Source organism: Phyllostomus discolor, chromosome 3, assembly GCF_004126475.2.
Source record: "Phyllostomus discolor isolate MPI-MPIP mPhyDis1 chromosome 3, mPhyDis1.pri.v3, whole genome shotgun sequence".
NCBI classification, from domain to species: domain Eukaryota; kingdom Metazoa; phylum Chordata; class Mammalia; order Chiroptera; family Phyllostomidae; genus Phyllostomus; species Phyllostomus discolor.
The window spans coordinates 34,482,744-34,495,818 of NC_040905.2; the positions used below are offsets into that span (position 1 = coordinate 34,482,744).

At 52.1% G+C, this 13,075-nt stretch overlaps 1 protein-coding gene across 1 annotated transcript in view; it reads right to left on the minus strand.

Annotated features, from left to right (window-relative positions):
• Positions 1 to 4,290: 4,290 nt before the first annotated feature.
• The window catches only part of AHRR (aryl-hydrocarbon receptor repressor), an 81,870-nt gene continuing 73,085 nt past the window's right edge, over positions 4,291 to 13,075 (minus strand). The window contains exons 8-11 of the mRNA XM_028523185.2: positions 11,182 to 11,381; positions 8,692 to 8,753; positions 8,261 to 8,402; positions 4,291 to 7,449 (exon numbers count right to left, since the gene is read on the minus strand). Coding sequence (XP_028378986.1) covers positions 6,432 to 7,449; positions 8,261 to 8,402; positions 8,692 to 8,753; positions 11,182 to 11,381 — 1,422 coding nt within the window. The 3' untranslated portion in view covers positions 4,291 to 6,431. The remainder of the gene's footprint in view (positions 7,450 to 8,260; positions 8,403 to 8,691; positions 8,754 to 11,181; positions 11,382 to 13,075) is intronic.

Sequence of the window (13,075 nt, forward strand, 5' to 3'; positions counted from 1 at the left end):
TGAGGGAGAAACATGTACTAGAAAGGCTTCAGGCTTGTCTGTTGTAGTGAGAAGCACTTTGCCTTAACTCGAACTAAAAGGGAACCTTTCACTGTTACCAACTACTAGACTACCGATGGGCACCTCCTGGAAGTCCGCCAAGATGATACTAACAGGGCAGAGTCCTGAACAGGCAGGGAGTGAGCAGATCTGGAGGGGAGGCAGGTGGGGCAGCAGCAGAGGGGATGGGTGCCTGCACACACACATGTGAACACACACATGCATGCGTACGTGATCCCACAAACATGCACACACCTGGGTGCATGGGGGTGGGGCAGAAAGATGGAGGTGTGTGAGCCTCCCACCATTGCCAGGGATACTTTGTTAAAGTATTTTTTCATCCTTAAAAACTAGAAGAACAAGCCCTGGCTGGCGTAGCTCAGTGGATTGAGTGCGGGCTGGGAACCCAAGTGTCCCAGGTTCGATTCCCAGCCAGGGTACATTCCTGGGTTGCAGGCCATAACCCCCAGCAACCGCACATCGATGTCTCTCTCTCTCTCTCTCTCTCTCTCTCTCTGTCTCTCTCTCTCTCTCTCTCTCCCTTCCTTCCCTCCCTAAAAATAAATAAAAAAAATAAAATCTTTAAAATAAATAAATAAGCCTTTCATTATAAAAAAAAAAACTAGAAGAACAAAATATTGATTAAAAATCTTTTTTGACTTTTTTTGCAAACCAAATAATTGAAATCCCTCCTATAAAACACTGAATAAAAATAGCAATCACCTATTTAAATGCACAGGAGAATTCACAAGCAAGCACAGGAAATGACCCGGGGTGGCAAAGCAAAGAGGGGAGAGTGAGGTGAGTGAAAACTCCCCCTGGAGTGGGGGTGGGGGAGATAGTCCTAATGCCCAAGGTGAGGCCACGGCTCCAGCACGTGGACTCTGACCCTCCTCCATAGGGTCAGGACGCTCAAAGAGTTGACCAGGGGAAATGAACAACAGCCCTGAAAACTAGTTTCTTTCTGTTACTGGGATCCTGAGGTTAAGGAAGGCACCCAGGAACTCAAAGCGAGGGGCCTGCACTTCACTTGGGTTTACACCTTCCTCAGGCTAGAAGCTCTCACTCAAACACCCATTGGCAGAAGCAAACTGGGAACATTTCTAGAGAAGCCCCTCCAATGTTGGCACGAGTAAGAGAAGTGAGGTGGCCTGTTCTGAAGCGTCCTGAGACCCTTGTCAGTTCTGAGGGAATAGAGATCTTGGTCAGCTCCAACTGAGACCTTGTTAAATAGGTATATCCATGATAACCACCGAAGAGACAGAAACACAGGTGTGATTTCCAAACAAATGGGGAAAGGAACAGAGGAAACCCAGCAAACCCGCATGGACAGTAGGAAGGAGGAAATGCCAAAGGATCGTGTGTGACTCAGAACACAAAGTAGAACTATGTTCAACTATATCAAAGATCAGAACACAAGTAAATGGATTTTAAAACAGCAGAATAGCTGTTAATGAGAAAAACCTAAAACACGCACAGGATGGCTAAGCATGGGAGGAGTTTGCACATGGCCAGTTGGGCCAACAAAGCTGGTGTCAGACAAAATGGGCTTTATGTCAGAGGTACTGTCAGTCATTAAGATTCTGAATGCCTAAGCCATAAAGAAACAGTTTGCTATGCTAAAATCTTAAACTTTTATTTTATTTTTTATTTTTTTTCAAAGATTTTATTTATTTATTTTTAGAGAGGGAAGGGAGGGAGAAAGAGAGAGAGAGAAAAACATCAACGTGTGGTTGCTGGGGGCCATGGCCTGCAACCCAGGCATGTGCCCTGACTGGGAATCGAACCTGCGACGCTTTGGTTCACAGCCTGTGCTCATCCACTGAGCTACGCCAGCCAGGGCTAAAATCTTAAACTTTTATGATTAAAAAAAATCCTTCACTGAAAAAAAAAGCTGCAGACATCGACCTGTAACTGAGGGGCACCACTATCCTGAGCAAAGACAAGCACAGTTCACCCAGTGAGGGCGAGTGTGCAGGAGAGCAGGGAAGAGACCAAGTCTGTGCTGCCCCAGGCCTGGTCAGCGACCTCGGGGAGGCCAGAGGGCCCCTCCCACCCTGCAGTCCTCATGGCCTTCAAACCACAGGCCAGGGTCATTCCCACTCAAAGCCCTGCCAATCCCTCTCACTCAGACCTACCTGTGACCTGCAGGCCCTACAGGAACTTGTCCCACCCTCGCCTTCCCTTCCATACCACCCCACGGCCCCTCCAGCCCCACCCACCTGAGCTGTTTGTGTACCTGCACCTGTAAGTCAACTTCGGGTCTTGGCTCAAACACAGCCTCCCAGCACAGCCTTGCCCACACAGCTGCCACCTGGGCCGCCCCCTGTCCCACCCCAGCTAATCCACCTGTGTGGCACCCAACCCCTTCTGATGCATTACAGACCTTAGTGGTTCTGCGGTCACTTCTCCCTCCCTTCCCCCATGCACACATGTGCACACACATGGGTATCAGCTTCAGCACGGCACAAATGTCTGTATCCTTCCATTTCTGGTGTGTCCCCAGCCCTGTCACAGGGTCTGGTGTTCACCAGGGACTTAACAACTACTGTTGAATGATGAAAGGAAGGAAATACACATAAAGCAACTACCTACCATTCACCATCCGAAGGACAAAGCCAAAGTGTCTGACAACACCCAGTGTTGGCGGGAACATGAGCCCCAGGGCTGCTGGTGGGGCATGGCTGTGGTCCATGTCCCACAAACTTTGTATGCTGAAACCTCACCGCAAAGGTGATGGTGTCCAGAGGTGGACCTTTGGAGGGGTACTAGGCCCAGAGTGTCCTTCAGAAAACATGCCACAGAGCGGGCCCCTCCCACCAATGAGGACACAGTGAAGAGCTGGCTGAGCCCTCACCCACTCTCCGGCACCCTGATCTCAGGGTCCAGTCCCCAGGATGTGAGTGTCTGTTGTTGAACCCCCACCTGAGGTGGTGCTGCCACAAGGGGACTGAGGCATGCATGTGGCAGGACCCCTTTGGAGGGTCACGGCAGCTCTCTTGGGATGTCTTCAGTCCTAAAGAGTGCATTTGAGGGGTCTGGAATTGACCCCCCTGCCCATCTGTCCCCACAGGAGCAGAGTAGTCACGGGACAGAGTGTGAGTGAGTGACCTCCATCTCAGGTCTCAACACAGATGAGGCTGAAGAACATGGGCAAGATGGGGAGGCGGCACGGGGGAGGATGGGTGGCCACTATGGAGGGGGCAGCTGGGTTTGGCCCAGCAGATGGGGAGTGGCCAGCCTGCTCTCCCCTGTGAGGGACACAGGAGTCTCAGGACCCCAAAGGAGGCCTGGCCAGGGCGTGACCTGCTGCTGGCAGGGGCAGGTCCATGCTCTGTCCAGGGCACCTGAAACATGTTGTTTTGGAGGAGCTCTTTGACCAAACAAAGGGAACAACCCCCACTCTCTGGGCCTCGGGAGGGGTCTCTGCTGGGCCCTGATGGCCCTTGCCCCTTCCCACACACCCATCACAAGGTCCTGGGCCAGGCCGGGCTGAACCCACAGGGTCTCCACACACATGTGGCAGGGGCATCTGCTCTCACTCAAGTCTGGGGTGTCCTGAAGGCACCTGGGAGAGTCCCCTAACCTCAGTGACTGGCCAGAGAGGAGCTGGCAGGCAGAGGGAGGAAGCAGCCCAAGGCTGCAGCCAGCGCCCCGCCCCGCCGATCAGTCTCCCTCCCCCTGTGATGGGGCCCCACCATGTTGAGTTTTGCCTTTACCACTACCTGGTGCCTGCGACAGTAAGGAACTGTCTCAGCGTGTGAGCTAACCAACACTCATTTTTAAAGGAAATAAAGTGACTTCATTTGAAAAAATCAAGTAGATGTTTCCATTTACGATAAACCCTTATTACCATGATTTATTTTACATCAATATTGCAAATGTAATGAGTCCACGGTATCAGAAATACATTTGAAAGCTCCTTCCAAAGGCACCAAGGAAACTACAAAAAGTTACATTATAGTCATCCATTTGTAAAATTCAGAAACATCAGTCTAGATACCAGAAACTTTTTTCTCCCAGTAGAAACTGCCAAAATATAAAATATAATTTGTGTGTATCTCCTCCCTCCCATCCCAACCCCATCTTCTATTTGATTGTAATCTGCTCCAGCGACCCAGGCACAAGCCACAGACAACAGAAGAACACAGCAGGCCATCGGCACTGCTGTGGACAGCTCAGAGCAGGAATGCCGCCGCTGCACCTTCTGCCTCCTGTTGGCACCGTCCCCACACAGTTTTGAGGACAGGCACTGACTCAGGGAAGTTTTGTTGCTGCTGACCCGGCAGAGGAAGGAACCTGGGCCCAAGCACGGGACAGCCTCGAGGACAGAAAACCTATGGCGTTGAAGTCCAGATGCTGAATTCTGCAGCAACAAGCATGCCCTGTCCACCCAACAATGACCGGTCTGGTGCACGTGGGCCAGCGAGAATGCGGACTGACAGGTTCACCTGAACATGAGGGAGGGGGTGGGGCAGCACGAGCACTGACGCGGGCGGGACAGGGCACCGCAGGTGCCTCGCCCCGTTGGCAGGGGCCACGGAGTATGTTTGGGAAGGCTTCTCCTCCCGGGACGTTCAAGCCTGCAGCTCTCCTTCAGTTACGCTGGGATCTGGCTACAGTGTGCAAACACGCAACGGCATCTCTGAATTCCATCTTTTTAGTCCCCTATTTTCATAGTTACACATTACGCATGTGCAGTACTGCCCTCTGCAGCATCCGAAGGTGGGGAAGGGCAGTGGCCTGCACCCTCTCAGTTGAATGAAGTGAGAGGAGGAGCTGAGGGAGAGCTCTCCCAGGTGGGAGCACAGAGAGCAGGCGGCTACTCCCGAGAGATGCGCAGGGGCTTCTGGCGATGAGGAGTGGGCACTCAGTTTGAACAGGAAGGAGGCAGAAGATTCCGAAACTCCACCTCTTGTCTTTGAAATAAAATCTATAGATACCCAGAGAGCAGAGGTGTGCTGTGCAGGGCGTGAGAACTGGGCAGACAGGAGATGCTGGGCCAGCATGAGGTGAGAGGGGAAGTAGGTGGTCCTCAGAGCAGCTGGTCCTCACAGGTGGCTGATCCTCACAGGTAGCAGGTCCTCTGCGTGGCTGGTCCTCAGGGTGGCTCTTACCAACCAGTTTCAGCATTAACCCAGGAACTGAACACTGATACCCCAAAGCCACCGATGACAGAGAGGAAAAACCACACACGGAAGAGCAGAATTTCCAGATGGTGGAACAGCAATTGCTCACTCAGGGGCTCCTGCCACCTCCCTAGATGCCCAATGGGAGGCCACTTTAAGGACAGATGTCCTTTGCCCCCAAAGCCTACCTGCTGTGACCTCTCCTCCTGCCTGTTGCCGGTTTCCACAACCTGATGGGGTGCCCTGGAGTCCCCCCTGGAACTTTGCCATCAGTCACAAGCCATCTCTGGGGAGACTGGGGGTCGCCTTTGCTTTCTGATTTATGCTTTGTATCCAAATTCTCTACAATCAGGATGTATTACATTTTCAATGAAAAAAGTTACCTGCCTGCCTTTTCTGTAACAATTCTTCCTGGGATGGTGATAGGAGTCCTCATTTGAAAAACTGTGGACAGTCAGCAAGACAGCAGCACAACGAGACCTCCTGTTTCTTTTCCCTACGTTTGCAACCTCTACCTCCAAACCCAGAGTCTGGGAACTCTATGTGACATGTTGCACCAAGATACAGATAAGCATAAAACGTCTTCAAAGGCCCATTCCAAACCTCAGAGAGACTTCTGGGAGAAACTGGACATTGCCCTACGAATCTCCACTCCGGTATGGCCTCTACCTCCGCCGAGAGTCACAGAGCACATGCTGCAAAACCTGGTGCCCACCATGCCTTCTGCCTGGAACTTCGCAGATTCTTTCCACGAATGGGTGACCAGCCACCTGCAGCTCAGAGAGTTACAGCCCTGAGTTACTGCTGGCAGTGGAATCCCCAGGGTGGGGTGGCTCTCTGAATTCAAGCCAGGAGCTGCGAGGCAGGTGTGGGGCCACAGGAACTTCACCTCAACAGCCTGCATGCACTGTGGACATGACTGACAGTCAGGCCAGAGCCTGCTGCCACCTCTCAAGGCCCTGATGGAGTGCACACCCTGAGGCCTGCATGCCCCACAGTGGTCGCTTCCTAAAGAAATTTAATCCCTCAGAGAGAAATACTGTCATATTGGAACTGACTTAAGGCCACTTTGCACTTAAGAACTTCGGTGATATTTTACAAAACACAGAATGTGCTCTTGCGTGTAACATATAACAGGGGACTGAACTGGTGCAACTCTGCAGAGAGTCACTGAAGAGAGGCTCCGACCTGCCCCTGCCATTCATCCCAGCTGACAGGTGAATCGGAGCATGGACAGACGTCACTTTTAACAAACACCTAGATCTATGGCAGAAAAGAGCATTCAGAGGCTTTGGGAGGCACCAGTGTCGCCAAGGCACTTCTGGGGAGCATTCTGGGCACCCCACCCTGGTTGTGAGCAGCCCACGGTGGGGAGTCCAAGGGCTCAAGCTTGATCATGGGTGTGGTCCCGGGAGCTCTGCAGTCACAGCCCAGGGTGGGGGGCCGGTGGCTCCGCACACAGAGGCAGGGGGGAGGCTCCGGCTCGGGAGGGCCATGGCCATGCTCCAGGCAGACGAAGTGTGCAGGGTGGAATGGGGCCAGCTCCCTGCCAGGCCTGGGGGGAGCCCCCAGCATGCCATGCCCCAGGTGTGGGGGGTACAGGTGGTGCTTGGAGTCTGGCTCTGTTTTTAAGTGCATCCTGGTAGGGAAAGTGACCAGCTGTCTCTTGGCCACATCACTGGTTCCCAGCCACACCTGGCCTGGGGACACAGAGTAGCCATCTGCTGCGTCCTCAGACCCAGAGTCACTCTCCATCTTGATGGGCACGTTGAGTGACAACATGGGGTTGCATGGGGCCTCCAGGGGCATGGGCACACCTGGCAACTTGATGTCCTCGGTGGAGTAGCCCCCTGCTGCGAGGCACTGTACTCCAGGCTGAGGGAACTGGTTTTCCAGGCTTCCCTGGGGGAAAGGACAGCTGGTGGGGGGGTGTACTTGGCCCTGATCACCATCGCGAAAGGCTCTGCTCGGCTGGCTGGTGTATGCACTGGGGGACTGCTGCGAGCCAGGTGAGTTCCTGAAGGCAGGGACAGTGCCTGGGGTGCCGGGGTAGGGCAGGCAGGAGCCCCGGGGCGTGGCATGCACAGAGAAGGGGTCACTCCTGCTGGGCTCCAGCTTCAGCTTGGTGCCATCCTGACCATGTTTCCCTGTCGCCCAGTTCAGCTGCCTCATGGGTCCCGGCGTCTCGAAGCAGCAGTCATAGGCATGTATTTCCCGCCTTCTCCTCCTCGCCCCGGAGGAGCTGCCTGGCACCCGCCTGTGCTCCTCTCCTCCCCAGTCCCTGCAGAGAGGAGATGGCCAGTCACACAGAGGAAGGGTGGTGATAAGAGAGGGTGCTAAGTTAGGGCTGCCACGTGCCCACACTCCACTGCTGCTCTTAACCTGCCTGCAGCCCTGTGATACCAGCACCAGCACCCTCTCTTCTTGTGCTTGACCCTCCACCACCTCCTGGGTGCCCAGCGGGACTCTGAGGACTCGGGATGGGGTAGGGGTGCAGAGAGCAGCACCTCTGTAAGGCACACGCCACATGTGAAGGACTGGTCAGCCACACCAGTAGCTACTAACACTGGGAGAGGGGTTTCTGGGTGGTTTCTGTGTGCCAGGCCCTGTCACTGCCCATGTTGCTGCTGCAGTCACTACATGGTGTGGCATCACCTGTGGTGACAGGGGAGATGGTGACCGGGAGCAAGAGGTGGAGCCCTGTAACCACATAGCCAGGCCAGTCTTCCAAGAGAAGACCCACTGGTCAGGGAAGGGGCGGGGGCTGAAGGGGGGAGTGCAGAGGGTTTCCAAGCAAAGGTGAGGGTGTGGGATGGGGCAGTCACCCATCCAGGGTCCGGGCTACAGGCAGAGGGAGAGACCAGGTCCTGGCAGCCTCCACTGAAGTCCCCTCCCCTGTGTCCAGCCAGTCTCCACACACAGAATAATGACTTGTAGGGTGAGAAGCATGTTTGGGCATGTTTCGTATGCATCTGCATGTTCCACTAAGAGCAAGGTTTAGCCATCATGGTCAAGGCCACCAGTCACTCTTTTTTTCTTAAAACCCACCTGTGACTTGGCTACATATGGCCTTGGGCAGGGGCACCACTTACCCTGCAGCCCCCTCGGGGTAAAGGACGAGGTCAGGGCCACCCCGGAGGCACAGACACGTGGCCCTGGCTGGAACCCGGGCCCAGCGGCAGGCATCCATCTGTGCCCTGAACACCGAAATGCCATTTTCTCCGTTGTTTCTTCCTGTCAGGATTCAGAGAAGGGAAAAGCCATCATCTCGTGGACTGAATGGTGCCTGGACCTGACGAGCTTTGTTCTCCATGGACAGGATTCATGGGGTTCCTCAGAAAGGCACGGGCCAGAGCCCACGGGAGCCCGCCTTCGTCCCGGCCTTGCTCGCTCGCTCTGAATGGCATTTCTGAGGAATACACCATGGTTTCCAGAGGTGGGGGGCGGGGGGGCGGGCCCTCCAAGAGACACGGACACATTTTACCCACTTGAAAAGAATGACATAGTGAACTTTTAAAAGTACCTGCTATGTAATTGGGTTTCCCATGCAATTCTGACACGCACAGACTCCTGGTGGCTTTTGCTCTGTGAAGAACAGAAATTTAAAAAAAATGACATGCACATCATATGTGTTGACAGTAGCAGTTAACAATAAGACAGGTATTACTATCACAGCTTGGAGGGGGAGACATGCCAGTAACTCACACTTTTTAACTTTGCGTAGATTGTAAAGCCTTTTCTCAGCTAGAGATTTGCTGAAAATTCCAATTCATGTCACTTTTTAGGCCAATAAAGGGCTAGAGGACTTGCTTCAGAAAGTCAGCTTGCATACATAATGAATTTTCAGTGCTTTTGTTTTATTCTGGATGACCAGAATGAAAACGTAGTCGATTCTTGTTATTTACACTAGTTATGTTCCACATGTCACTGTGAACACTACATTAGTGAACACTGAGCCATCACTCCTGGGCATGTACATGCACACACACACACACACACCCTCACAGAGCTTATGTGGAATACTAAGTCTGGGGCAACCCCTCCTGCTAGATTCTTTTCTAAAAATATTTTTCAAGAGAAAAGACAGGCTTGGAAGTGTTCAGTGACTTGCTTGGGGCCACTCCTCTAGCAGGGGCAGGGGCGGGACTCAAGTCCAGTCCACCCTACTGGCCCCAGAGCCACAGCTGCCTGCCCTGCCCCGCCCCACCCCGCCCTGCCCGGCCATCCCCTGGCCATTTCTGTAGAGCAGAGACAGGAGGACAGAGATGGAGAAGAGGAGAGAAAAGAGGAAAGAGCAGAGACAGGGTGAAGCATCTCCCTCGGCTGGAATATGTTCACTGGGCAACTCAAGTATCTGCCACTCTGCATGAGCACGAACGACTGCAAAAGCCCCTGAATATTGGTTTTGGGGCCCAAATAAGTGTTAGCCAGCAGGTGGAGTGGCACATACAGGATCCATGGACAACTGGGCGTGAAGGAGTGTCACAAAGCCATCCGGAAAGTTGTGGAAGACTTGATCAGCTGTCTGCAGGGACAACGGCACACGTCCGGAGCAGCCCTCGGGGCCCCTGATTCTCTGGGTTTGCACCTTCTGTGGTTTCTGAGCTCAGAGGGGAGCGAACGTGAGGTGTGAACTGAACCCGGGCTTAGGAAATCCATGCAGAGCATCTGGGAATTCCCAAACCAGGAAGCCGAGGAAGTTGTCTGCTCCTCTCTTAAAATGTTGAGTGGAATCAACATTCTCCTAGGGCCTCTGTCTTCCCTCTTCTGAGTTTAATGATATTCCGTACAGTATGATGTCTAGGATTGACTCAGCTGTCATCATGTGTGCCACCTTCGTATCCCTTAGGGCCACACCACACCTGCCACCTCCACACGCCAGCTACAGCAGCAGTGCAGCGAGCCTGTGCTTCCCTGCATGGTCACCAGGGGGCGGCAGGAGCCCACCTTGCACACAGACCTCTGCCAGGCGCTAGGAAAGGTAGAATTTTCCTCTCTTGTTTGTAGGGCTGGAAAAACAGGTTTAGAAGAGAGAAGACTCATTGCCTGAGTTTCAATTATGATTATCAAACCCCAGCAGCTTAAAAACACAAAAAACTCGAAGAGACTAAATGAAAATAAAGAGGGGTGTGTTAGTCTGGGTGGTAAGGAAGCAGGTGTGGACAGGCTCAGCCCCCACCAGGTGGATGAGAGCTTTGCAGCGGGCTCTGCACACGTGAGTTGGCCTCTGGGCAATAAATAACCTCTGCACTTTGGCACACCTTCCTGATTCATCTTGCTTTATCACTTAGGTGTACAGTTGGTTTCCTTGGGTATTGCGTTTCTCCTCCTCTATATTTCATGACATTTTGTATCTTTAAAATTAAAGAGGCATGTATATTTCATTTAAAACTGCTCCACAAAGCTGCTGTCTTAGCATGCTGGCACCTGCCAGGGACCCAGAGGGTGGCCCCAGGCTCACAGGTGCCTGTACCCCTAGAAGCCACCTTCGGCACAGACATGTGAGACCAGCAGGAGCAAGGTGGGACTTGTGCCATGAAGTCAGTGGCCCCCACTGCAGGCTTGAGAGAGAAGCCTCCTGGGTCTGGGCTGTAGCTGGAGGATTTAGGGAGGAAGAGGCGTAGGCCGGTTGGCTGCCACAGTTCACAAAGGCATCTTTTTTCTTTATCCTCAGCCGAGGACATTTTTTTAATTGCTTCTAGAGAGAGAAAAACATCGATGCAAGAGAGAAGCATCTATTGGTTGCCTCCAATACATGCCTGGACTGGGGGTGGAACCTGCAACCTTTCGGTTATGAGATGACGCTCCAACCAACTAAACCACGCTGGCCAGAGCGGCATTTCGTTTTTGCTAATGGCTGCTTCCATAATGTGCTAGCTTAAAGGACACGAAGTTTCTCATTTTATTGTTGGTGGAAATAAAGAAAGAGTAGCAGAAAGTGCTCCGTGTCAGGCACTTGGCTCTAAGCACCAGCCACAGCTTAGAGCGCAGCTGCTGAGGGTTTCTTACTTACTTTGTGTCCATTGTGGCTGGGATGTCTGTCCTGTGCTTTGCCCTCAAGAATGCGCCCTTCATTTTCATCTCTGCCACAGCAGGCAGGAGGACGGGTACCACAACGCAGAACAGTGAGAGCCGAGGGGACAGGACGGTGCCCGACGGTGCCTTCCTCTTCTGTCCAAACAGGAATTTTAGTTTTCCTTGAAACTGCATTGTCTGGTTTTTAAAGACAGAAACATGTTCACAGAGCAATTAGCAACATGGTCAAAAGACATGGAAATGATATGCTCTGGGAAAGAAACACAGACAAAAAGCTTGTCCTAAGTCACCAAGGAGACTCGAACTGACATTTCTCCATGCTTGGCCTCCTTGGCACAGGCACTATCTATCCCAAGGCCTTCGGAATGACCCGAGGTTCCTCTGCAGTCTCTGTATCAGCCTTCAGCAGACAGATGTGTGCTCGTGGGTCACCTGCGAGCATGAACATGCATCAGCTTGGGCCGACACTGACCCCAGTATGGTTCGCCGCAGTGGACCATCTCTGAGAACTGTTCCAGCTTTACCCCTCCACTTCCAAATGATCACTCCTTCACTTGTGATGACCACATTCAGGGACAGCCTGACTTTGTTTACCTACAGTACATAGTGTAAGTTTAAAAGCCAAGTGTAACTTAACATTTTGTGATAAATTAAAATAAAGATCCCTATATCATAGAAAAGCTGATCTATAATTGAGTTAGTTACCAAGTGCCTTCTGCCCTTGATTATATAGGAACCACCCTACAATATGGCTCCCTTCCCTTCCCTTCCCTTCCCTTCCCTTCCCTTCCCTTCCCATCATCCATTTATCCTTCCATCCACCCATACCTCCATCTGTCCATTTCTCCATTTGTCCATGAAGTTACTGAATGCACAAACACCTACAAAGCACCTAGTATATGCCAGTCACAAACCTGATATAGAGGATTCAAGGCAGTGATATGCTGGGATATGTTTAACATCAGGCTCTCCATAGAAAAAGATCTGATTTGCATTGTCTGCCAATTTTTTTGTATAAATATTTCTACCATGGTTGATGACAAGCTACCAATCTAATGTCAGCTGGACTCCTGAAACTTGAACAAGGAGCCTGCAACACCACCTCGCCCAGTCTGTGATTCAGCAGTCCGCACCCTCAAGGGCAGAGATGGGAAGAGCCTGAGTTCACGCATGCGCAGTGCGTCCGCGCACTTGTTCTCGCTGTGCCAGAGCACTTTCCATTGCGCAGCAACGGACTTAAGGGTAAAATACAACCAGACGCTTATTCTCAAACTAACTTATTTTGCTGGTTTCCTCAGTGCTTTTACAGTTTCATTTTAAACCTATATTTCAATCTCTGCTTGACGGTATAGTAAAATGTACAATATCTGTATTGTAGCAACAGTAAGACCACCTTGGTTTCTGACAAAATTTAGAATAAAATACCAGAATAAAAGACTTTATGGACAACCAGTTGCCTAAAAACAAGATGGGAGATTGTGTGTATGTCGGGATTGTGGTGCAAATTAACAGTTCTGTTTTTTGTTTTTTTTTTATGAACAAAGGGACCTGGTGGAAGCTGGGGGGCCTACAGAAGCAAATGGGCCTTCCAGATGCTCCTGAGGGGCTGGGCAGGGGTCCTCGGAGCTGGTTCAAGAGACATTCCCACTGTCACCCACCAGCCACCTTCTTCATGGTCCCCTTGAATCAGGAGAACAAAATGCAGGGGCCATGAAGCTGTCAATTCACTGCCCGGTGGCTGAAGCCAAACTATTGCCATAAACAATAAGGTTGCCCATAGGCAGCCAGGCGTGCCTCGCTAAGCTGCAGTCACTCTGGGCAGACACAAAGCCTGAGGCAGGTGATGTGGGGCCGGAAGCACAGCATCTCTG